At 41.9% G+C, this 23456-nt stretch overlaps 3 protein-coding genes across 3 annotated transcripts in view; 2 read left to right on the forward strand and 1 right to left on the reverse strand.

Moving 5' to 3' along the window:
* LOC131271470 (adenylosuccinate lyase) overlaps window positions 1-23456 on the forward strand; it is a 331885-nt gene that overhangs the window by 273272 nt on the left and 35157 nt on the right. The window lies entirely within an intron of this gene.
* Window positions 2-6670, forward strand: LOC131259757 (homeobox protein rough). The gene is made up of 3 exons (XM_058261338.1): window positions 2-632; window positions 6052-6286; window positions 6364-6670. The coding sequence occupies exons 1-3, from the start codon at window positions 2-4 to the stop codon at window positions 6668-6670; spliced, it is 1173 nt and encodes a 390-aa protein (XP_058117321.1).
* Window positions 6777-8536, reverse strand: LOC131271472 (26S proteasome regulatory subunit 6A-B-like). The gene is made up of 2 exons (XM_058272915.1): window positions 8501-8536; window positions 6777-8430 (listed from the first exon to the last, which is right to left on the reverse strand). The coding sequence occupies exon 2, from the start codon at window positions 8213-8215 to the stop codon at window positions 6929-6931; it is 1287 nt and encodes a 428-aa protein (XP_058128898.1). The 5' UTR covers window positions 8216-8430; window positions 8501-8536; the 3' UTR covers window positions 6777-6928.

A 23456-nucleotide genomic window follows, 5' to 3' on the forward strand; every position in this document is an offset into this window, starting at 1 on the left:
TATGTTGTCGGAAAACGGACCCATTTCTACCGTGCGCCTGGTACCGTACTCTCGTGATTCCGTGTCGTGTACCTCGACGATTGCCGTTACCGAGACCACCGAACCGCCTCCACCGATAGCGAGCCGTCCACTTTCGCCAAGGAAGTTTTTTGAACGCCTTTACGGCCACCTCGAGGCCAAGAAGGATGTTAGTGGGGAGACCCTCGTGTCTCCTTCCGGCGATCTGATCCCAAATGAAGCGTGCACCGTCCAAACCGACCAAATCCATTCCAGTGATTCCCAGCGATCAGTGTCGGTGAACAGTTCCATCAATTCCAGCCTACGATCGTCGCCGGCGTTGGACATCGAGGAGGATTCGTCGCGTGATGCTAGTGTTTCGCCTCAGTGCCGTGATCCTCGCTATGACACGCGCTATCAGGAGACCTCGGTTAGTGGAACACAGTATGGATTTCTTGGTGGGGCTCCGCAGATAAACCAGGAGCCACACCAGCCTACGGCCAACTTGCAACAGCAGGGGATGGCCGTTTCGTCCTTCTTCTCCACCACCGGCAGCTACGGGGCGGCATCGTTTCGGCCGTTTTTTGGTGTTCCTCACGAGGGCACACAACTACCGGCGGGATTGTCCGCATTTTGTAAGTCCCGTTACGATTGTTTATGTAGCTTATAGAAACAGTTGTAAAACGGAAAACAATTTGAGAGTGCATATTGAGCGTTGAGAGACGATTTTTTTATTCGATTTACTTTCAAGGATTAATTCATAACTGAATGCGTAAATTTGAAATTTGAGTTTCTTTTTTGCGTTTTTAACAATAATAGAGTTTCTACACGAAATAGTGTGGCTAACGGCATTTTAAAAGTTTGTGATATACAACTTGAATCTAGTATAAAATTTATTTCAGATTTTCCTCTAAGTTTTGTTCATTTATTTATCTTTAAACTTTAGAATTATGTGGTAAATATAAATAATGTATGTTGCACAGAATGTCCAACACATAGTCAAATCCAATTTAAAACACAATTGAATGTATTAAAGCCGTTAGTAATTTCGATTGTAAATGTTATTTGATTAGTGAAAATCAAAAATCAGGAAAAAGCACCAAACATGATATTGATGTTTAACTATGTGTTTTTTTAAAGAATTTTTCGTACCTTACGTACCTTTAAGTATTCTTCGTACCTTACGAGAAAGCTCAATCGCAAATCAGAGGAAATTAGAAAACTATGCATGAGGATTCTTATCAATTGCAATTAATGTATGGAAAAAATGTCTAATAATAATTACACAACTTTGTTTTATTTTATTAAATTTTTGCTAAACCATACCAACATCGTAGTAACAAAACAGCCGCTCTATGGCATACTTTCTGTGATTATAAAACAATCCTATTGCATTAATAAATTTGCAGGAAGAAACTTTGACGTCAGATTTATGTGAAAAACAAGTTCTTTTAGATTCCATTTAAAAGTTTGTACACATTTTTCAATAACGACATATGCAAGCGGCTCCGGATTTTGCAAATCCATATTAAAAGCGTTTTTAAGCCGTGAGACCGATCGATATTGACCTCCCCAATGCAACGTCAACTGATCGGACTTCCTTCTTAAACTGCACAAATTGCACTCCCATTCAAGGGATCTGTTTGCGCAAACAGATTTCACATCGATACGATGCGATCACATTTCAATCACCTTCCATTTTACACGAAAGATCTCCCTTCTGGCACTGGAGGATAAGTAACCAAATTCCAGACATATCCTGGTCTCGGGACTAATCGCTTCTACCGCAGCCTACGCAAGCATCGCAAGCCGTACAGGAATCACTTCCTTTCTTTTCTCCCCTTCTCGACAGAAATTGAGAGCTTCCGAAACATATGGTTTGTGGACCGTCTGTGTCCGTTACAAGGAAACAAGTGCAAAACCCAGCGGTGCATTTAGACGGCGTAACAGTGTGGGGTACCGTAATTTTTATGGCTTATTAAAAGATTACACAAAACGGACCGAACGACCCCTTTTTTCTGCCTGTGAGTAGAGTTCCTTCTGCTTCTCACTTTCCCGCCGCTTCGAAAAGGTGATGAACTGTCTTCCCTAGAGTCTAAGAAGTCAATGAGCCTTGGCCTGCGGTCGACCAAAGGAGCGGTGGACAGAAACCTTACATGGCAAAAACGAAGCTAATTCGCTACCACAAAGTAACCGCTGACCTCCTCCCCTTCGGACAGGCTTCGTTTATGCGTTTGTGGGCGCATCGATCATTCTTGGACACTCTTCACGATCAATCGGTCGGAGGAAGAGGATCATCAAAGGCTCCTGGTATCCCATTCCATCTCAGGTTACACAAAACTGATTTTACCTCAATCGCACACCTTCGGAAGCACTCAGGGAAGCATGTGCAGTATGAGAATTTTGCAATCCTCAAGGATTGTCTGTCCGGACAAATCCAACGGCTATCGGAAATCCGTGCGACAGGAAACGGATAGCTATTTCGGTTCATCCGACACCTTGTAATATGTCACGGAGTTGATAGGAAAGGAGTAGCTAAGAAATCCACGTGTTAAGCTCGTTTTTTTTTTTTTTTGGAGCGGCCAGCGAAACAAATTTGTGCAAAGCTGAGCTGAATGAAATGGGAAATTGAATTTTGAAATTTTCTTTTGAAACACAGTTGTTTAACAAATTATTGTATGTTATGGTAACATAATAACACTCTACCAGGAGCTGTTTTGACCTTTTACCATTTGAACTTGAATGTGGATAAATATTTGAATCAGTTAATTAATGTTTGCTCATGTTCATTAAAGATTAAAAATAACTAAAAATACCTAAGCAATAATTTAAGGAATATCAAAAGTGTGTGTTCGTATGTGTTAAAACTACTCTGTTCTATTTTATTTTCATTATAATTTAAGGCCTTTCTTTGTTCGTTAAATCATTTCTATTAATTTTGTTATAACTTGAACCGAAACTTGTTATAACTTGAATCAAAAACTTGTTTGAGTCTATATCTGATCTTATTTTGAACCGAATTTAAGAAACTTAATGATTATAATTATGTATGTTGCTGTAAAACTCTTCTAAAAAATTTCAAAAAAAATAATTCATAGGCTAGTAAAAATCCGCCAAACCAAACCACTCTTACCCATTTCGGATGGATTTTCCGACCGGCTCTATTGTTTCATAACTTGAATTACAAAATTATTTTAGGATGTATTTGATCTTATTTTGAACCGAATTTAAGAAACTTAATGGTTATTGTTTATATGTTTGTTGCTGTCTCTTCTAAAAAAAATAAAATAAAGAGGATAATTCATAAGCTAGTAGAAATCCGTCAAACCAAACCACTCTTACCCGACATATCATGGATGGATTTTCCCACCGGCTCTATTGTTTCTTTTATCACTAAAGAAAATCGTATCGGTCCGTGAAATATGTCGTCGGCAGTAAACAAATTACCACAACCGTTCTATGGCCAACAATGGAAGTAAATTCACATACATGCTTGCGCAGTGGGAAAATTTCCAGGCCTCCCCTTCCTGAAGGTCCTACGAGTCCCCATAGACTCCTCCTACAATTTGGCTGCTGTTTTCCCGGTACTATTGTCCCGTTTTCCACACGGGAGTTTTCCATACCGGAACGCGGATGCGACAGACAAACAGACGCTCCACCGTTTTCTCCCCTCGCAAAAGTATCAACTCGTGGGCCAACCATATGGCCAGGGAGTGATGAGAGTTAGGATACTTTTTTCCGCACCAACGCCTCGGCGTGTGAAGGGACAAACCGCAGACACAGAACAAAGTGAAAAACAAGAAACCGTCTCGGAGCCACAAACGATGAATTCTACCACGGGGATGTTTTTTTTCCTAGGGAAAGGAAAAGTTAGTTTTCATTTCCCGCATCGCCGTCCACCTGCAGGAGTATCTTTTCCAAACCGCTTTCCTCCCTCCGCTTTTCCACTCAGCCGTGAGACACCGGAGTCACAACTGCGACAGATTATCTTCGCCCGTGGACTTTCCCGGGCACAAATAAATATTATATCTACAGAACCGCGCGCGTGCGATGGTGCTGGGAAAAACATGCCGCACACGTCGGCCCCGTCACCGATCGGGAAATTTCCTCCCCCCAGCGATGGTTGTTGTACGCTTCCGGAGGTACGTTTCCGCATCGTTTCCGGCGAACAATAGTCGTTCCTGCAATCCTAAGCCTTCGCCACTCGAATATCAGCGCACGGTTTCGGTCTGTTTTCCACTTGTTCCACCACGCCGGACAAACCGCCGGCGTTCGGATGGTGTGGGTGTTTTGTGATTGCGGGAATTATCATCATCGTACGCCGGGGCGGCATGGTTGTGCCGCCCGTGCGGGCCCCGAGATTGAGTGTGAAAAATCGTCCCCGAACAACAGATGATAATTTTTACGCCTTCCTAAACATGAATCGCAACGTACCGATGATTGTTATTGGCCGGGATCCGTTTTTCACTGCGCCGCGCGAGGGACCCTTTCCACCGGTGGAAAGGGGAATCTCTGTGGTTACGGAAAATGATGTTTAGGGATGTTTTTTTTTCCACCCATCGCAAACGGATAGTTTTAACGTGTTGTCCAGTCAATCCAGTCACGCACCGTTTCGGATGGGAATATTGGGACCGGAAAGGGAAAGGGACTTTATGGACAAATAATAGGCGGACTGAACAACGGATTACGAATATTTGTTGTTTTTTTTTCAGAGGATGGTTTAAAAAGTACATGTTGAAATATGGTTGGGTATTTTTTTTTGGTCCTGTTTTTTTATCATGTTACTAAACATGGCATTAATTTTATTTCATTTATACAAATACCAAATTTAACTAACAACCATTTTTCTGGTACTTTTCAGCTTTGTTTATTCAAATAATATTTTGCTACACAAGGAACTCGAAAAGAAAATACAATTTTCTTGCGCAAAAGTATCAACCAACGGTTCAAATTAACCGGTAAAGGAAAAATTTATCTTAATTGGTTGTATTTTAGAAGTTTTAATTTTTAGGAAAACTATTTGCCAACTTTTTTTTTTAATTAAGCAGTTTGCACAAAGTGTACCAAACAAATAAACACTACTTAAGATCCAATGGAAACGTGTGGAAATGATGATCAATCATGTGGTAACTTTAAAAGGAAAGAAAAATCTGATAAGGTCACAAAACCAGACTAGTGTATTGTCGCTGAAACTACTGCCCATGGATGCAGAAGAAAAAATTTAGAGTCTTTAAACGAACAAATTAACCGACTGAGTGAAAATCAGTTGAGAAATAAGCTGAGTGAGAAATGTTTGTGATAACAATGAAAATGTGGATTTATATTATGGCTTGGCCAACGATTTCCACTTGAATGTCTTTATTCGTCGGTCATTTCTTCAAGATAAAACAAACATACGAAAGGAGCCATTTTCCATTTCCTTTTCCTCATCCTTTTTGGTAATCAGAAATATCTCTTTTCTAAAGAAATCTTCCTCCGGCGTTGGAAACCTTCCATAGTAGCTGGCAAGCTAATCAACAGGCTGTTTTGAGTGAAAAGAAAATCATCCTGGCAACACACTCCCCAACTTAACCTGCTCTCCGTCGAGCCATCCGTTCCCTTTTCCAGACCGAAAAACACAATACAAATAAAATTCATATTTCACCATCATTACGATTCTCCCACGATCGTTTCGATAATCTCCATGGCGGGGGCGGTGTGGACAGGCGCCGGCAAGTGAAGGGTCGAATAGATTGGCTAAGATTTGGTGCAACGGGGTGGAAGTTGTTTCTTAAGATTGTACCATTCAGCTCGACCGTGGTCATCTTCATCATCATTACCATCGAGGATGTTTTCGAGCGGATTGTATACCGCGAACCATTTACGGGGGTTGTAATAAACATTACGGAAATAAAGATTTTACCGCAGTAAAGGTTCGTCCTACAAGGGATGGAAATTCTCACATGAATTTTGAATTTAAGTTTTGGGTTGTGCATCTATTTAAAACACATGTCCATTATTCATTTAATCACACTAACGTTCCATTAAAATTTCTGTTTTTTTTTTTCCTAAAAGTGGCAAGACGCCGCAAAAAGGAAGGACGACCCAGGCGCCAACGTACGACTTTTAGCAGCGAACAGACGTTGCGGCTGGAGGTGGAGTTCCACCGGAACGAGTACATCTCGCGCGGCAGACGATTCGAGCTGGCGGAAGTTTTGAAGCTGTCCGAAACACAAATCAAAATCTGGTTCCAGAATCGCCGCGCAAAGGACAAACGCATTGAGAAGGCTCAGATCGATCAACAGTACAGGTGAGACGGGAACTGAAGGACGCAACGGGTTCAATTGTGGATGGTTATTTTGAATGGATTTCTCTTGCGCTTCACAGAACATTTGCTGCCGTCAACGGACTACTGACACCGTTCAGCCCACAGTTTCCCGCGTTGCATATGGCCACAGCATCGCAACAACAGCAACCGCACAATCAGCAGCAACCGCACATACCGCACCATCATCATCATCATCATCATCAACCACACCATCCGGTTCCGCTTCCTCCGGGTGCGGCCATTCGCATGCCGGACATACTGTCTCCGGATCGAGCAAACACTGAACACTCAACATTACTGGATGGAGCGGTGAACGCAAACAGATCCCCTGAAGCGTCGGTGGACGTCGGTGACTATCGGCGATAAAACGGAATGCCCCACGTTAGGACCGACAAATGCTGTTAGAACGAATGCTTTTCAAAACCCCATGACATGCGAGACAAATAAATAGAAAGAGGCTATTTTATTTATTAATCCATTCGGTTTGCATTTTTTTTATTATTATTTATAGAAACAGGTGGCATGTTCTCCTGTGCTACTTAGAATCTTTAACGTATTGATCAGTCCCATCCGCTCAAAAACGCCGAAAATATACCCTCTGACCCTTGTGGTGCGAACCGCCGACTAAGCGAAGTAGTTCAGATTGGCCTTCTTTTTCGATTGCACCTCCATGATTGCATCCATAAAGTCCTCGTGCGTGACGGAGGCAGCCGAGCGGCGGAGGGCAATCATACCCGCCTCGACGCAGACCGCCTTACACTGTGCGCCGTTGAAGTCATCGGTCGAGCGAGCCAGCTCCTCAAAGTTTACGTCCGGGCTAACGTTCATCCGGCGGGAGTGAATTTGCATGATACGAGCACGGGCCTCCTCGTTCGGGTGCGGGAACTCGATCTTCCGATCCAGGCGACCCGAGCGCAGCAGTGCCGGATCGAGAATGTCCACTCGGTTGGTCGCCGCAATCACTTTGATGTCGGCAGTGGAACTGAATCCGTCGAGTTGGTTGAGAAGTTCCAACATTGTCCGCTGCACCTCACGATCACCGGCCTTTTCCGAGTCGAATCGCTTTGTACCGATAGCGTCCAGCTCGTCGATGAAGATAATGGCGGGCGATTTTTCCTTCGCCAGCGCAAACGCATCCCGCACCAGCTTAGCGCCATCGCCGATGAACATCTGCACGAGCTGCGGTCCGGCCAGCTTCAGGAAGGTGGACTTAGTTTGGGCCGCACAGGCACGAGCGAGCAGTGTTTTTCCCGTTCCGGGAGGTCCGTACAGCAGGACACCTTTGGGCGGATGGATACCGAGGTTCTTGAATTTGTCCTTGTGCGTCATCGGCAGCACGACCGCTTCAATCAGCTCCTGGATCTGCTTGTCCAAACCACCGATGTCGGAATACTGCTCCGTCGGTCGCTCGTCCACCTCCATTGCCTTCACGCGCGCATCATACTCGGCCGGCAGGGTGTCGAGGATTAGGTACGAGTCTTTGTTCACTCCGACGAGATCTCCGGGCTTCAGCGTTTCGGAATCGACGAGCCCAATCACGGGCAGGAAGTACGTCTGCCGGGTGGACGTCTTAATGACGGCACATTTGCCCTTCCGCTGCGTATCGAGCACCATCACCGCACCATCGTCTTCCTCCTCCTGCGGATCCACGTCCAGCAGCTCGATGACGTTCGACACCAGGTAGGGCAGCGTTTTGTTCACCTTTATCTTCGCCGTGTTATCCTTAATCTTCTCGTTCTGTGTCTGCAGCTCATGATTGTTGCGGACGACCTCACTTTTCATAATTTTTATCTCATTGTCCATCAGCCGGGTACGGTTGATCAGCTCCTCCGTGGGCATCCGCAGTACCTCCTCGCCCAGCGGTGCCTCCGATTCGTCCCAGATGGAACTGTCCTCCAGTGTTTCAACCATGGCTGCCGTATGGAATTAGCTTTTCGTTTACCGATGTACACAATCCGAAACACAAACGGTGACTACGCTGCTTCCAAGGGTGTGCGAGTTTCGAACACCAGCGCAAGATGACTGTGCAATTTAACAAGCGCTGTCAACTGCAAATGTTTTTCCAACTCGTCAGGCGTTGGAGCACTTCTGCTTAGTTGGTTCTACCGGTGTATGTTGTTCACCTTCTATAACGGAATAGTTGTGTTAATCATACGTAACATGAATAGAAGCCAGAAATTAGATAAATGCACTTACAAACTTGGTAAACAAAGAGTGAAATCGTCCCGGTTTCGTTGAAAATGTGAAACCAAATGAATGTGACAGCTAGTGTTGGCAGAATCGGGACTCGGAAGATTCGAAGATTCGAATCCCTTTTGACGGATTCTAAAGATTTGATTCGATTGGGACTCGAATCAGATTTGATTTGTTTGGGATTCGAATCTGTTTTGATTTGTTTGGGATTCGAATCTGATTTGATTTGTTAAGGACTCGAATCTGTTTTGATTTGTTTGGGACTCGATTTGATTCGATTCTGACTTGATCCTAAACTGTTTGAATCGACTCACAATTATTTGAGTCGAATTAGTCACATAATTAGTCGATCTAGAGACAATGTAATTGATTTAAATTTACTCAAATCGAACGCTGGGTAGAATGTCCATTGGACATAGATTGAGTTTTTTGCCCGATTTGCAAGTTTAGCTCTAGAAAAATTCCTAGAACCTATTTTTTACGAAGAAATACAGTAGAATGTCCATTATCCGAGTGCTTGGACCGACTGTTTCTTGGATTGGGATTCGGATTTGGGGATTTGGTTTACCCACCACTAGCATAAAGCTGCAGCGCGCAAACAAGCTTCAAAAATTTGGTCACAGCTTGAAATAATAACTGAAATAGCCAAATTGCTAATAACTTTTTAGTGTCTAGGTCAATTTCAGCAACATACACCTCAAATGAAAGGTCTTTTGAAGGCAAACAACTTGATACAACAAATATTTTACCTCGATTCTTATTTAAAGAAATAAACATTTGAATGGGAATTAGATACAGATACCTTCAAGGTATTTTCTGCTGAAATAACACATTTGTAAATAAGTTTTTGATTCTTTCCACCGATTTGTACATGTAACCCCATAAATGAAAAGGATGAACAATCGGAACATTAGGCTGATATGCATTTTTTTCTATACTTACAGGCCTGGCAGCAATGGCAGTTAACATCTAAAGAACGATGACATGCGGCAGCCTCCGGCGAGCATTTTCGGGCCCATAGATTCATCAAATAGATGATATGAAAGATCATCTAGGCGACCATGTAAGTAAAAACAATGTATTGAAGAACAGTGCAATTAGAACAGTAAGCTAATCCTTAATTATTTCTGTATCATACTTACCGGCATGGCAGCGATGGCAGTTGAAAAACACAGTACGACTATGAGGAGCGTGTAGGTAGGAAGGACTTTGCGGGTAGCATGCGGCAGTAACTGGTATACTTTTACGCAAAAGAGGATCCATCTATTTTGGGTACAATTCAATCATGAACATGGTGTTAGTGTTGACATATGTATGTTGGCATGAATGTACTGTTCATAGAAGCGTCAAATGACAGGAGAAATGTCAAACCGCGATGGTGACAAGGGTGCACCTCTATATGTATGAACTTTGACCATCTGAATAAAAGCACGGCGAACGCTCGGCTCAGTGTCAGTCGTTTGTGTATCAGCCATAAAGGATAACACGCTGGTGTATTTCGTTCAAAGTTCAACAGGTTATGGGCCCAGGTGAAATGGCGGATACGCAACGGTTTATGGTGCCTAAGTTGACCAATCAAAACTACCAAACGTGGAAGTTTAAAATGCAAATGCTCCTCGAGCGTGATGAGCATTGGTGCACAATTGGCGAAGCAAAGCCGGAACCAGAGACGCCGGTATGGAAGCAGAAAGATTCGAGAGCACGTGCAACGATTGGGCTGTGTGTCGACGATAGCCAAGTTGGGCTAGTGCGTGACGCAACGTCTGCAAAAGACGCGTGGGATGCCATAAAAGGGTACCATGAAGCGGGATCAGAAGTGTACCTGCTAAAGCGGCTGACGCGCTTAGAATTAGCAGAAGGCGGGGACATAGAGAATCATTTACAAACGTTCTCTAACTTGGTCCAACAAATCGCTGATTTAGGAGAGCCAATACCCAGAAAATGGCAAATAGCGATGTTGCTATGTTCGTTACCGGAATCATACGATCCGTTAACTACCGCATTGGAACAGATTTCCACCAATAATTTATCCCTAGAGTTGGTGAAGAGCAAACTTCTAGCCGAAGGAGAAAAACGACGTGAACGTTCGGGAACAAGTTCGGCAGAAGGCAAAGTGTTTCAAGTGACGACGAAGAACAAAGTGAACAGGAACAAACCAAGTGTAGTGTGCTTTCATTGTGGCAAAGCCGGCCACATGAAAAGAAACTGTCGTTTGCTTAACAGAACAATGCAGGAAGCAAAACACAATTCCGCGAAAGTGACGGTGAGTGACGAAGGACCGGTGGCTTGGACTGCAAGCAAAGGCCTACCAGGAAACTGGTATATAGACAGTGGTGCGTCGCGGCATATGACGAATGATCCAACATTCTTTGAAATTAAAGTGAATTGTGCGGAAAGTAGTGTCACACTGGCCGATGGAAGCAAGGCGAAAATTGAAGGTGTTGGGTCAGGAACCCTAGTATGCGTGACAAAAGATGGCGAACAATTGGCCATAAAAGTTAGCGATGTACTTTATGTGCCCACACTGGAAAGTGGCTTAATATCGGTGAGCTGCCTAGTGAAGAAGGGCATGCGAGTAATTTTCGAAGAAAATCATTGTCTTATCGAACAAGGAAGGCGAGTTATAGCTGTGGCAAATAAACTCGGAAGTCTTTATCACCTGTGTATCATCGGCGAAAATGCGTTGGTGAGTAGAACATCACCAAATCATTGTCTACATTTATGGCATAGACGGCTTGGTCATCGAGACCCACAAGTAATAAAGACATTATTCGGCGATAGGGCGAAGTTGGAAGAACTGAACATGACAAATGTCTGCACGAGTTGTATAGAAGGGAAGATGGCCCGATCCCCATACAGAAGAACAAACAAAAGAAGTGAAAACAAGCTGGACATTGTTCACACGGACGTGTGTGGTCCGTTTCCTCACACACCGAGTGGTCACCGTTACTTCATCACATTTATAGATGATCATTCGAGAATGGCGTTCGTTTACCTTATGCGACAGAAGTCAGATGCTAGTGAAATTATTCAGAATTTCGTGGCCTTCTGCAAGACACAATTCGGGAAAACACCCAAGGCCATACGATCAGACAATGGTGGTGAGTACACCGGAAAGGCGCTGCAAAAGTTCTTCAAAGAGCAAGGTATTATGAGTCAACTAACAGTGCCATACTCGCCTCAGCAAAATGGCGTCGCTGAGAGGAAAAACAGATCACTTCAAGAAATGGCATTGTGTATGTTACAAGATGCACGTTTAGAAAGTAAATATTGGGGAGAAGCAGTACTTACTGCAGCATATACCCAGAATCGACTACCATCGAAAATAATCGGAATGTCACCTTTTGAAAAATGGTTCGGTAGAAAGCCATCCTACAACCATTTCAAAGTGTTTGGATGCGAAGCATGGGTTCAAATACCTAAAGAAAAGCGTGGAAAAATGGAACCCAAGGCAAAGCAACTAAGATTCGTCGGATATTCCATCCAAGAAAAGGCATACAGGCTTGTAGATACTAGCACGGACCGCATTGTGATTAGTCGTGACGTCGTATTCAACGAAGCATCGTGCGAGCAAGGTGAAAGTGTTCCTGTTGATGAAATTATACTCGACGTTGATCCTGATCGATACAAACATGATGATGTCGATGAAGAAAGCAACCCGATCAACGTGCAGGAGGAGAATTTTGATACAGCGGAAGAAAACGAGCATTACTCATCGGGCTCAGAAGACCTAGACCAGCCGGTTGCCGATCCATTAACACAGCGATCGACAAGAGGTAAACCACCAGCTAAATTTACCGACTATTTTTTAGGTTTGGTAAGAACAAGTGTGGATGAGCCAGCGTCGTACAACGAAGCCATAACATCCGTGGAAAAGGACAGGTGGATGGAGGCTATCGAAGATGAGTTCCGATCCCTGGAAGCCAACAACACGTGGGAGCTAACGTATCCACCCGAGAACAGCAACATTATCGGATGTAAATGGGTTTTTAAGAAAAAGTTGGACGCGAATGGAAATGTTGATCGATATAAGGCAAGACTTGTAGCGCAAGGTTTCGGGCAAAGGAAAGGATTTGATTACGAAGAAGTTACTGCACCTGTAGCAAATCAGTGCACATTAAGACTCTTGTTGACAATAGCAGGGCACAAGAAGTTTTACGTTAAACATCTAGACGTCAAGACTGCGTATTTGTACGGTGTGTTAGATGAAACCATTTATATGCGACAACCACAGGGATACTCAAAGAAAGGCAAGGAAGGTTTAGTGTGTCGCCTGAACAAGAGCATGTATGGACTAAAACAGGCCGCAAGGGTCTGGTACCAAACAATATTGGGAATACTTGAACAGAACGGATTCAAACAATGTAAAGCGGACACATGTCTCTTCAAGATGGAACGTAAGCATGATATACTCTATTTGTTAATATATGTAGACGACATGATCATCGCAGGAAGTAGTGAAGAATTAATCGAGAGCGTGGTTAAAATTATCAGTAAAACACTACAAGTCTCATCCTTAGGAGACATAAATTGGTTTCTGGGGATGCGAGTGATCAAAAATAAGGACGGATTTTATAGCTTGATACAAGATAGTTTCATACGAACAGTTGCAAAACGTTTCGGTTTGGATCAAGCAAAGGTTTCCAAGTACCCTATGGATCCAGATCATTTCAATAATAGGCTGAAGAGTGAGGGTATGAAAAACAATGATGATTACCAAAGGCTTGTAGGAAGTCTACTTTATTTAGCAACACATACACGCCCGGATATAGCAGTAGCTACGAACATATTAAGCAGATATGTAAGCAACCCTACAGAATCCGATTGGTTGGAAGCGAAAAGAGTAGTGCGTTATTTACTATTTACAATCGACAATGCGTTGAAATTAGGAAGCCAGAATGAAAAACTTGTGCTTGTAGGATATAGCGACGCTGACTGGGCTGGAGATACCAGTGACAGAAAATCTTGTAGCGGATACCTATACCGCTTAGGAGGAGGCACAGTCAGTTGGTCGAGTAGAAAACAGACTTGCGTTTCGATGTCCACAATGGAAGCCGAATACGTAGCTCTATCTGAGGCAGGACAGCAAGCGGTTTGGTTGCGTAGGCTATTGGAGGAAATGGATGTAAAACAAAGAGAAGCAACCATTATTAACGAAGATAATCGTGCGTGCATTGAATTTACTTTGTCAGGTCATGAAAAGAGAAAGTCAAAGCACATAGATATGAAATATCATTATACTAGAGATCTTTGTAACACGAAAGTTATCGAATTAAAGTATTGTGCTTCTGAAGCAATGCTAGCCGACATATTAACCAAACCACTAGGGGCACAAAAGATTAAAGAACTCTCGATAGGACTCGGTATTAGCAAGTTAGTAACGGAATGAACATTAGATTCATGAGGAGGAGTGTTGACATATGTATGTTGGCATGAATGTACTGTTCATAGAAGCGTCAAATGACAGGAGAAATGTCAAACCGCGATGGTGACAAGGGTGCACCTCTATATGTATGAACTTTGACCATCTGAATAAAAGCACGGCGAACGCTCGGCTCAGTGTCAGTCGTTTGTGTATCAGCCATAAAGGATAACACGCTGGTGTATTTCGTTCAAAGTTCAACAGTTAGGATAGCTTGTTTTTTTTCCCCGGTACCCGAACTAGTTAGCAAACACGATTGTAGTATGTATTCTACGACAGCTAGTATGATTTTTTTTTGTTAAAGCCAAGAAAAATGCATTTGACGCACTCCGTGGGCGCCCAAAAAGGCGGGCGGTTCCTAAGAACAGACTCGAAGGGGCCAAAAGAGCATCCTTCACTACTCCCTAAAAAACTCGGCAAAAAGCTGTCCCTTACACCACCAACCTCGCATGTATCCTGTCCTAACTAAGCTATTACCGAGGAGCCACACGTAAGCGAACGAACGCGTATAACGAATTTTTTGGCCCGAGCTTTTTGCGGCAATCGCTGTATACCATATTTATAACAGTTGGTCTGTTTTTTTTACCCGTACATGGAAGGGGAAGAATGCCCAAAAAATTCGCTCGACTTTTTCTGTGCGCTAGCGAACGTTCGCTCGAATTCTGAGCACCGAACGTGAACCGAAGGAAGGAAAGAGAAATCTATCATTAGAGCGAGAGGCATTGCTGACACACGGTAAGCTCCAGCCGCTCGAAAAAACGTTCGTTCGGTGTAAAAAGCTTCACGTGTGGCTCCTCGGTTAGCCACGCAACAGCTACTGGTGATTCTGTTGAAGATAGTTGTCTTAATAGATCCTGATACTAACCCTGGCGAAATATACCCTCATCATAATGTTGAGTCGCCTGCCCCTGACCACGGTGGTGGTACATTTTTACTATGCCTATCTCCGTATGTTTTATCCACCTTACCAAGGAAAAAATGGTGGTATACCCAAATAGTATCACATAGTATGTGAAACTCTTAAAAAACAAAAACAGCTCGAATCTCCTAACTAACCTATCCCTAACGAAATGCATGGTACACTATCCCTGCCTAAGTAGCCATAATCAAGCATCTCCTACACTTCATCTTGTGTCGCATCCCTGACTAACTATGCCCTATCAGTAATTTGATTGAAACGAGTCCTAACTAACCTAACCCTAACGAAATACATGGTACTCTGATTAAAGGAAGAAAGACACCAGAGCAGCGAATGTTCATCAACAAGCCTTCGACAAGTGATGGAAGTCAAGACACCAGATACCGCAGATTGCAAATCATAAAATGGCAATGGAGTATTAGTTATAGGAATTAGAGCTTGAAGTTACTGTTACTTTATACTGAACTTATTGAAAAGAAACTACGTTGGATTGAAAATGTTTAACGAATAATTCTCTAACTCTTTCGCCTCGTTGTAGGCGCTCATCTTCGGTGATAATGGGGCGCTCATCATCGAGAAAATTAACGTCTTCTAGAGTTGAAATATTATGGATAAATTCTGTTAATCGGTCTGCGCGGAAATTTCATTTACTGGCCGCAATTTAAAAGTTATGTAAAACAACACAAGTTGTTACAATGGGAATTTTTTTTTCTGCTGTTAAATTTTTGTCGCTCATTTTTATAATTCGGAATCGGTTGGTGATTTGGCCGAACGTACGCTCCACCACTTGCCGCGCCCGAGAAAGCCTCTTGTTAAACATACGCCGTTCTGGTGTGTCCTCAACTTGAAATGGGACCAGCATTTGTTCTGATCCTTGGAATGCTTTGTCTCCAACAAGAACATACTTAGAAATTCCCTCTGGTCCTGGCACGTTAACGGGTGGCATTCGTTTCACAGCAGTTTCCAAACTACTGGATCGATAGACCCGACCGTCCGCCATCCGACCTGGAGCACCGACATTTGAAAACAGAACTTCACAGTCTGCATTCACTAATGCCAGCCAAACAATACTACGAAATTTTTTATAGTTCTCCAGCATCTTCTCTTCTCCTTTCCGGCCAGCCACTGCTACGTGTATTCCATCGATGACTCCCACGCAGCATGGAAAGTCCCACTTTTCTTCAAACTTCGCTGCAATTGTGTCCCATTCTTGTTGAGTTTTTGGGAACTGAAAAATGTGTGCATTAATAAATTTGGCATGCAATACAACAGACTCGAAATGAGCACTTACGCGCAGAAATTTGTCCATTAGGGCCGTTTGGATTGCTTTGCAGCAGCTGGCGATAACTTGGTGCAGCATGCGTCCTTCAATGAATGTGGACGTCTCCAAGTCCGGTACCGTTCGCCCGGTTATTAGATAACGCAAAGTAGCTGCTAATTGTTCATGTGTGGACAATTGTATTCCACCTGATGTTTTTCGTGGAATATAAGGCGCGCAAAGATTGCACAGCAAGCCGAACACAGATGGCGACATCTTCAGATAGCTTAAAAACGTTTTCGGATAAAGACGAGCCGCCAGCTCCACGAACCGCATGTGGGACAGATGCGGCCGATGTTGAAATACCGTGGATTGTCCATTAACCTGAATGACACAAACGATATTATAATATTAAAAACAACGTAAGCCAAGTTATAGGCCTTAACACTTTGGTGACGGGGCCCGTGCACTCTCGGGGTAGCTTGGCTTAACGTTGTTTTTAGCGGAAAGCGCCCGTCAACCAAGCGTTAATTCATGAACAATTTTGAATATGATAATTGTCGTCGAGGGAAGCGAAACCGTAGACGAGGCGCTGCGCCTGTAGGTCCGTCAGTAGGGATCGAAAAAAGCCGCCGACGAAGCGAAGCGGTTACCCGGGCAAAAACCGATAAACAAGTAAGTAAACTAGTTACAGGTTTATAATTTGTAAAAAAGCGTATCGAACGAAAAATAAAGTTAGTAATCTACAAGCGACAACTCGCCTCTTAGCTCCTACGTCGATGGAAGTGCCACCTGGGAGCGCATCGTGCGCAAATTTCTACAATAAATCATTCGCAGTGGCAGATTATCCTATGGGTGGAGTTGGCGGCCGCTAGGGGCCTCGCTGGTCAGAGAACCCCTTTAAACATACTACATAATTGAGACTTAACCAAGATCGTGTGTGCAAACGACCGATAGAAAAGAAGAGTTCTTGCAATTCTTACTAGACATTCCATATTACTATGTTCAGTTTGGTAATTATTAGCGACATAAGTTAATAAACCACTATAAAATTACGCAAAGCAAGCGACTTAAATGAAGTGGTTTGAAAGTGGAGCAGTAAACCGTTGAAAATTAAAAAAGAAGAAGAATTTATTCATTTTCAAGAAAATGGTTTGGGTAAATTTATAAGATTTAAAATGGTTCGAACTTGGTTGACAATGAAAATGCAGATTCCTCAACCGTCTCTAGGAGCACCGGAGATCCTGGAGCCAGAAACAACTACCATGTCTTAAAGCCAACAAGAAACTGAAATAATTGTTTCAACTTCAAATTTTGATTTTGAAACTGTTGCAACATGAAAACTAATCTTTTTCGATGTTTTCATTGACCACATAATGAAAAAAAAACCTGCAGATTATGGCAATATCGAGAGTTCTAAAACATCTTTATAAAGATGAGGATGACGTTTACTGCAGAAAATTAAAAAAAATGCGCACTATATTCGATAAAATACGGTAACCCAAATTAAAGACACAAAGTTAATAAATGAAAAGGGAAAGAAACACAATTATTGGAGAGAAGTACTAAGATCTTATAAAAGACTGAAAACAAGAAGTAAAAACACAATAATTATGGATATTGCAAACTGTAGAGCACAGTCATCTGACGTTGCAATATGTCTGCTAAATACTTGAGCCTTCGCAAGCATTAAGCGGAACTGTGCAAGTGCTATGAGTGGAATATACCATGTGCAAATCACTCATAAAATTCAATTTTTAATTTTACAGCTACAAATTAAAAGGCAGCAGTGCAATTTTTTCAGCTAAAACGCATTTTGACCTCTTCAACCCATCGTTGGAAAATTGTAACAAAAAAAAATGAAAAAGGAAAACAATCATTCAATGACTCGGTGGTCAACTAGAGTCGACGCGATCTTAGCTTTAAAACCCAGGTTTGGAGAAATCAAAAATGCATTGCAAAAAAATTGTAACGGAAATATGAAAAAGCAATAACAATAGATGAGACAAACACGCTTCTCCATGAAATGAGTAAATATGAGGTTGTTTTAATGGCTGTAATTTGGAACACGCTGCTTCAGAAAATAAATGCTACAAGCAAAACGCCTCAAACAGTTGAATGTGAACTATTGCAAGGATCAGTGATGTTGCAATCGTTAGTAACATTCATCCAGAGTTTTTCCGCAGATTTTGCAAATGTAGGAGTAACAGCTAACGAGTCATCTTATAGTTCAGTTATTTCAGAAGAAAATCGTGTGCGTAAGCGAGACGAACACAAATTTTCTATCAATTAGGAATTTGTAATTAATACATTCTATGTAAAATCTCTAACATTACAAAGGGCTAAAAAATACGAGTCAGTTTTAAAACCATTTAAATATTATATAGAATCTGTCCCGTGATGATAGAAAGAAAATTTTAAAATTTTTGACTTAAATTTATAAAATGTCATTAATCACAGCATGCTTTAATTGCAAAATATAACAATAATATAATCATACAGTAGATATTTAATGCTGGATAATATAATGTTATATACTAAGGTACCTTGTAAATTATACTACACAGGATGAGCAGCATGAACCAATGAGTTTGGCCGAAAAAATGAGTTTGAAACGGCGGCGCGCCCGCAGCGAGCGCAGCGAGCGGACTGCGCTAGGTCTACCGAAAAAGGGAGTTTGTTATAAATTTGTGAAATAAGGGGGGCCCGTGGGCCCCCCTCATACCGCACCCCTAGGTTGATTACGTTGCCGAACTAATATATCACCAATTGCATAAGTTTAGGTATATCATCGCACAAGAAAACGAAGGGTCTCATTTATTCTTTCATCGATAAAAGTTTGACACGACACCTAATACAAACAATTCACATAACGGTATTTATATCACCCATTGTATACCTTTAGATTGCATTGTATACCCTTCGTCGCAGAATAGGTGTAGCTACAATCTAAACCAAGCCAAATCTGCCAAATGCTCCAAATGCAAAGAAAATTATCTCACCAATTAACTCCAGCATTCAAATGCAGCTTCTGCAAAAACGAGTGTCGCGAGGTTACCACTTGAGCATTCTACCGGGTAAAAAACTCCGGGGAAAATAAAAAATTCCAATACGCTCTAGCTACAAGGAGGCAGAGCATATCTCCCAAAGGACGAACCCCTATATAGGAGTTCGGACAGAGTCGGTACGCCTCTGAATACGTGAAAGTGAACATAGTGTTCGAATCAACGTAAGAGGATATACCCCGAAATCGCAAAACAGAAGAAGAAGAAGAAGTATGTGTGGTTACAATTTCGTACAGCACTGTACGATTTAGATAAATGTGCGTCACCTCAAATCGAGAGAAATAATATTGAATTTTAACTTTGAAGAACACGTTAAATATATAATTACGTGAGGCACACATGCAGAGGCGGATCATAGGGTAAGCAAACTAAGCAGCTGCTTAGGGCCCCGAGTTATCGAGGGCCCCATCATTCACCCACCTTTTTTTTTAATTTTAATGTTGAAATAATTTTATTATTTTTTAAAAAAAGTTGCATGTCTTATCAAATGTGTGATGAATTTGCGAATGAATTGGGCTTTGATTACGAAAAGGTGATCAAACGTCGCATTTTTGAGTTTTTTAAAGTTAACATAAAAAATACTGATGAACTAACATGTATAAAAGCGAACAGTGTAAAGATCATTTTGCAAAAGAGGGTAATCCTCAGAATAGTTTGAAGATAATGCACATGGGCTAGCAAAAGTAATGCCCTGCCCCAAACATAGTTATAATACTTTGCATTGCACTAAGCTGTTATTTTACGAATTTTTTGATAAAAATATTGGGTATTCAAAAGACTCAATAACTAATTAGATTAAAATGTAACACATTAAATTATTCGTCAATTTTGTTAATAGAAAATACTATTTGTGAAAAATGATTCTCTTGGATAGTTCGCAAAGATGGTTTGGCGTGAAATATGATTTTGAAAACAAGGCTTTTAGCATTTAAAACATGGGATAATATTGAGGAAAATGTTAGTTTGTAATGTAGTTGAAATATAATGTTGAATGTTGAATGCAATGTATGCTTTTGGGTCCTTCAACTTGTAGCTGCTTGAGGCCTCTAGAACACTTAATCCGCCTCTGCACACACGCCATATGACACCATCAGACGCCACGTGTACCACCGGCAGGCACCACGCGCAGGTAGAAGACGCCGACTAAACCCCTGGTCACAGCTTTGCGCAACCGCGTGCGGTTGCATTTTTTCCCATGGGAGAGATAGGAGCTGTCATGGGCTGTCACCGCAGACGCAAGACCTTGCGGTTTCTGTACTAAAAAATCAAACGAGTTTGATTCTTGCCGCAGACTCTTGCGTTTTGATATGTCAACAGTAAATATTGTTCCTAGTAGACTTTAATGAGATTGTATGCTCATATAAGTGGTATATTCAAACATTAAAGTATTATTTTTGGTAAAAAGCTGTGCTCGTTTGACAGATCAAAAACGCAACCGCATGCGGTTGCGGAAAGCTGTGACCACAGGTTAAGCGGAACCACCGGGACGCGCACCACGGGTTGCCAGGGCCAGTTAGCGAATAATAAAGTCAGTTCAGTTTAAGCAACTCATGAGATAGGACGTAGTCAAGCAAGAAATAAAGATTATTATCTTTTTTTTAATTGAATTCCTCGTTCATAAATCATAATTATATATCTCTCCGAGACCTAACTTTGATACTGCAAAGATCAAAAACGACCTCGAAAATCTTTGTACTAGACTACAAACACCCTTTTATATCTTAGGCGATTTAAACGTCTTAATCATCATGACCTGTGTAATAAGTTCAGACTATCCATGTTCAAAACCGGGGAACATACGAGAACAACATCACCCAGGGTTCCAGGTAGTGCCCTAGGTATATCCCTATGCCCTGGACACTCAATTGAAGGTCATCCAAGACCAATTCGGCAGCGAATTTGGAGGTCATTTAAGATTGCAATGCCGAAGGCTTCCCATCCAACCAATCCGACACTAATGACTCACGACCTAACATAAAACATAGACTGGGTCAAATGCGATAAACTTATGACCGAAAAGTTCAGTATCGCGTCTCCAAACTCCTCCCTAGCGGAAGATTGTAGATCCTTTGGAATAGTTGTAAACGTATGTGCAATTGCATTTCAAACAATTGAACAATCAATTGAACAAACAATTGAACAAAAAATAATTTAACAAAACCGGTAAAATCCCAAATGAAGCCCCCCCCTGCCAAAATCGCTGTCGTGGCTACACCATTTGTGAGCGGATGTACCTAAAAGGTATGCAATGGGTGAAACAAATGCCGTTGTGTGAACCGTTTGAATTGAATGCCTCGTTAAATTAAAGATTATGGTTATACTGAAAAGGATGTACAACATGAACTCCCTCATGCATTACTTGCATGAGGTTATGAAAATTCGGCTACGCAATCAACCTAGGGCTGTGGTATGAGGGGGGCCCACTGGCCCCCCTTATTTCACAAATTTATAACAAACTCCCTTTTTCGGTAGACCTAGCGCAGTCCGCTCGCTGCGCTCGCTGCGGGCGCGCCGCCGTTTCATACTCATTATTTCACTCCAAATCATTGGTTTATGCTGTCCATCTTGCCCAGTTCAACCGATTAATTCAAATCATTACAGCTTCTAACGGAAATTCAACGGTTCAATTATTCAAACTGCATTGATGTGCCACCTATTGCATAACTTGCAGGCAAAAACATCTAAAAAATGATGACGATGCGGCGACTAGGGGGCCTCATTTGGGATTTTACCTTCAATTTAAATGAAATCTAGTATACCACGGTCTGGCAATAGCGCGTTAAGCGTTCTCTTAGTCTCGTTGAACCGACAGAGCCGTTTTTGTAGGGAAACCAGGTCCCAATGGGACCGGCAGGAAATTCATAAGGAATGTTTGAACATGCAAGCACTGCTCACTACCTACCGTCGATGGTCTATGACGAATTAACGACTTAACGGAAAGTAGTGAAAATGAACGGAGCGCTTAATGTGTTAATTCGGAATGTCCAGTTAGTTCACAACATAGATCGAAAGGCGTTAGAGTCAACCTTTGACGAGAAAAACGAATCGTTCGATTACATGAGTCTACCAATGAGATAGCAAAACTTGTGGCCATACCTTGTTTTAAAGCTCAATCGGCAATTGATCGATTCTTCGTTACAAAAACATTAGACAATAAGCAACGAAAAGGTGGAGCCACGAGCTTTAACCACATAAAAAATGCAATACTGAGATGCAAACAAATAATCTTATTTCAACGGTGAAATATGGTGAAAGTTCCGACATGGTTTGGAGTTGCATTAGTGCAGCAGGCAGCTGCACTTCATTCATGGGATAAAGGATCACAAAACCTACGTTCAAATTTTGAAAGACAGTTGTATAAAAAGTGCCGAGAAGTTAGGATTTCAAGTAAGATTCCTGTTCCAACAAGATAACGAGCCTAAGCACACAGCCGTAAACAACTCCATTCGCTTCCCACAGAGTCCAGATATGAACCTGGTAAAACACCTATGGAAGATTTTAGATGATTTCCTTCGTAAACGGACAATCTCTAAACACGCATGCAAGATGATTGGAACAGAATACAACCCACCGGCGGCACCGCGTGGCAAATTGTTAATAACTATTGATTCTTTCAACCGATTTTCACGATTGACCCCTTAAATGAAAGGTCTTTTCAAGTTAAAGTTGTTAAAAGCTGATCTATTCGAAAATCCTCCTTTTGGAATTTTAGGTTCCTGTCTTTTTTATTTAAAGTATATTTGTGCCTATCGCGCTTCAATTGTAGCCTTTTTTCGTAGGAGGGCAGTTTTTTTTATACAAATACTAGCTGCCCAAGTAACATTTCCAAGACCTATTAGACTTCAACAAGTTTTATCAATGTTTTAACATGGGTGTACCAAGTCCAATTGGTTTTATAGAGGTTTCTAAGCAGGCAAAATAGTTTTAATAATTTTGACATCCTTAAAACCTTTTGAGGATAGCTATAAAACCGCTCATTAAGTCTAAAATCTTAGTAGACTTGAAGAGTCTGTAAATACGCTGTTAAGTCCTTCTTAAAACCTTCTCTTAAAACCAATCAGTGATTTTAGGTCTAGAAAAGGTTTTAAGGGATGGTTTTGACAACGTTCTGTAGAGTGGGCCCTCTTACACTTAAAACGGGTTTATGAATGTTTTATCACAGTCTTTAAGATATTTTACTCTTGAGATGAGACTCAATGATGAGCATGAACAACATCGTTAGAACCATGATAAAACTTAAAATGTTACTTGGGTGATTAACCCGATTTCATCCGGGTGGAAAGAAATTCCAAACG

The sequence above is a fragment of the Anopheles coustani genome, chromosome 3, assembly GCF_943734705.1.
Source record: "Anopheles coustani chromosome 3, idAnoCousDA_361_x.2, whole genome shotgun sequence".
NCBI classification, from domain to species: Eukaryota; Metazoa; Arthropoda; class Insecta; order Diptera; family Culicidae; genus Anopheles; species Anopheles coustani.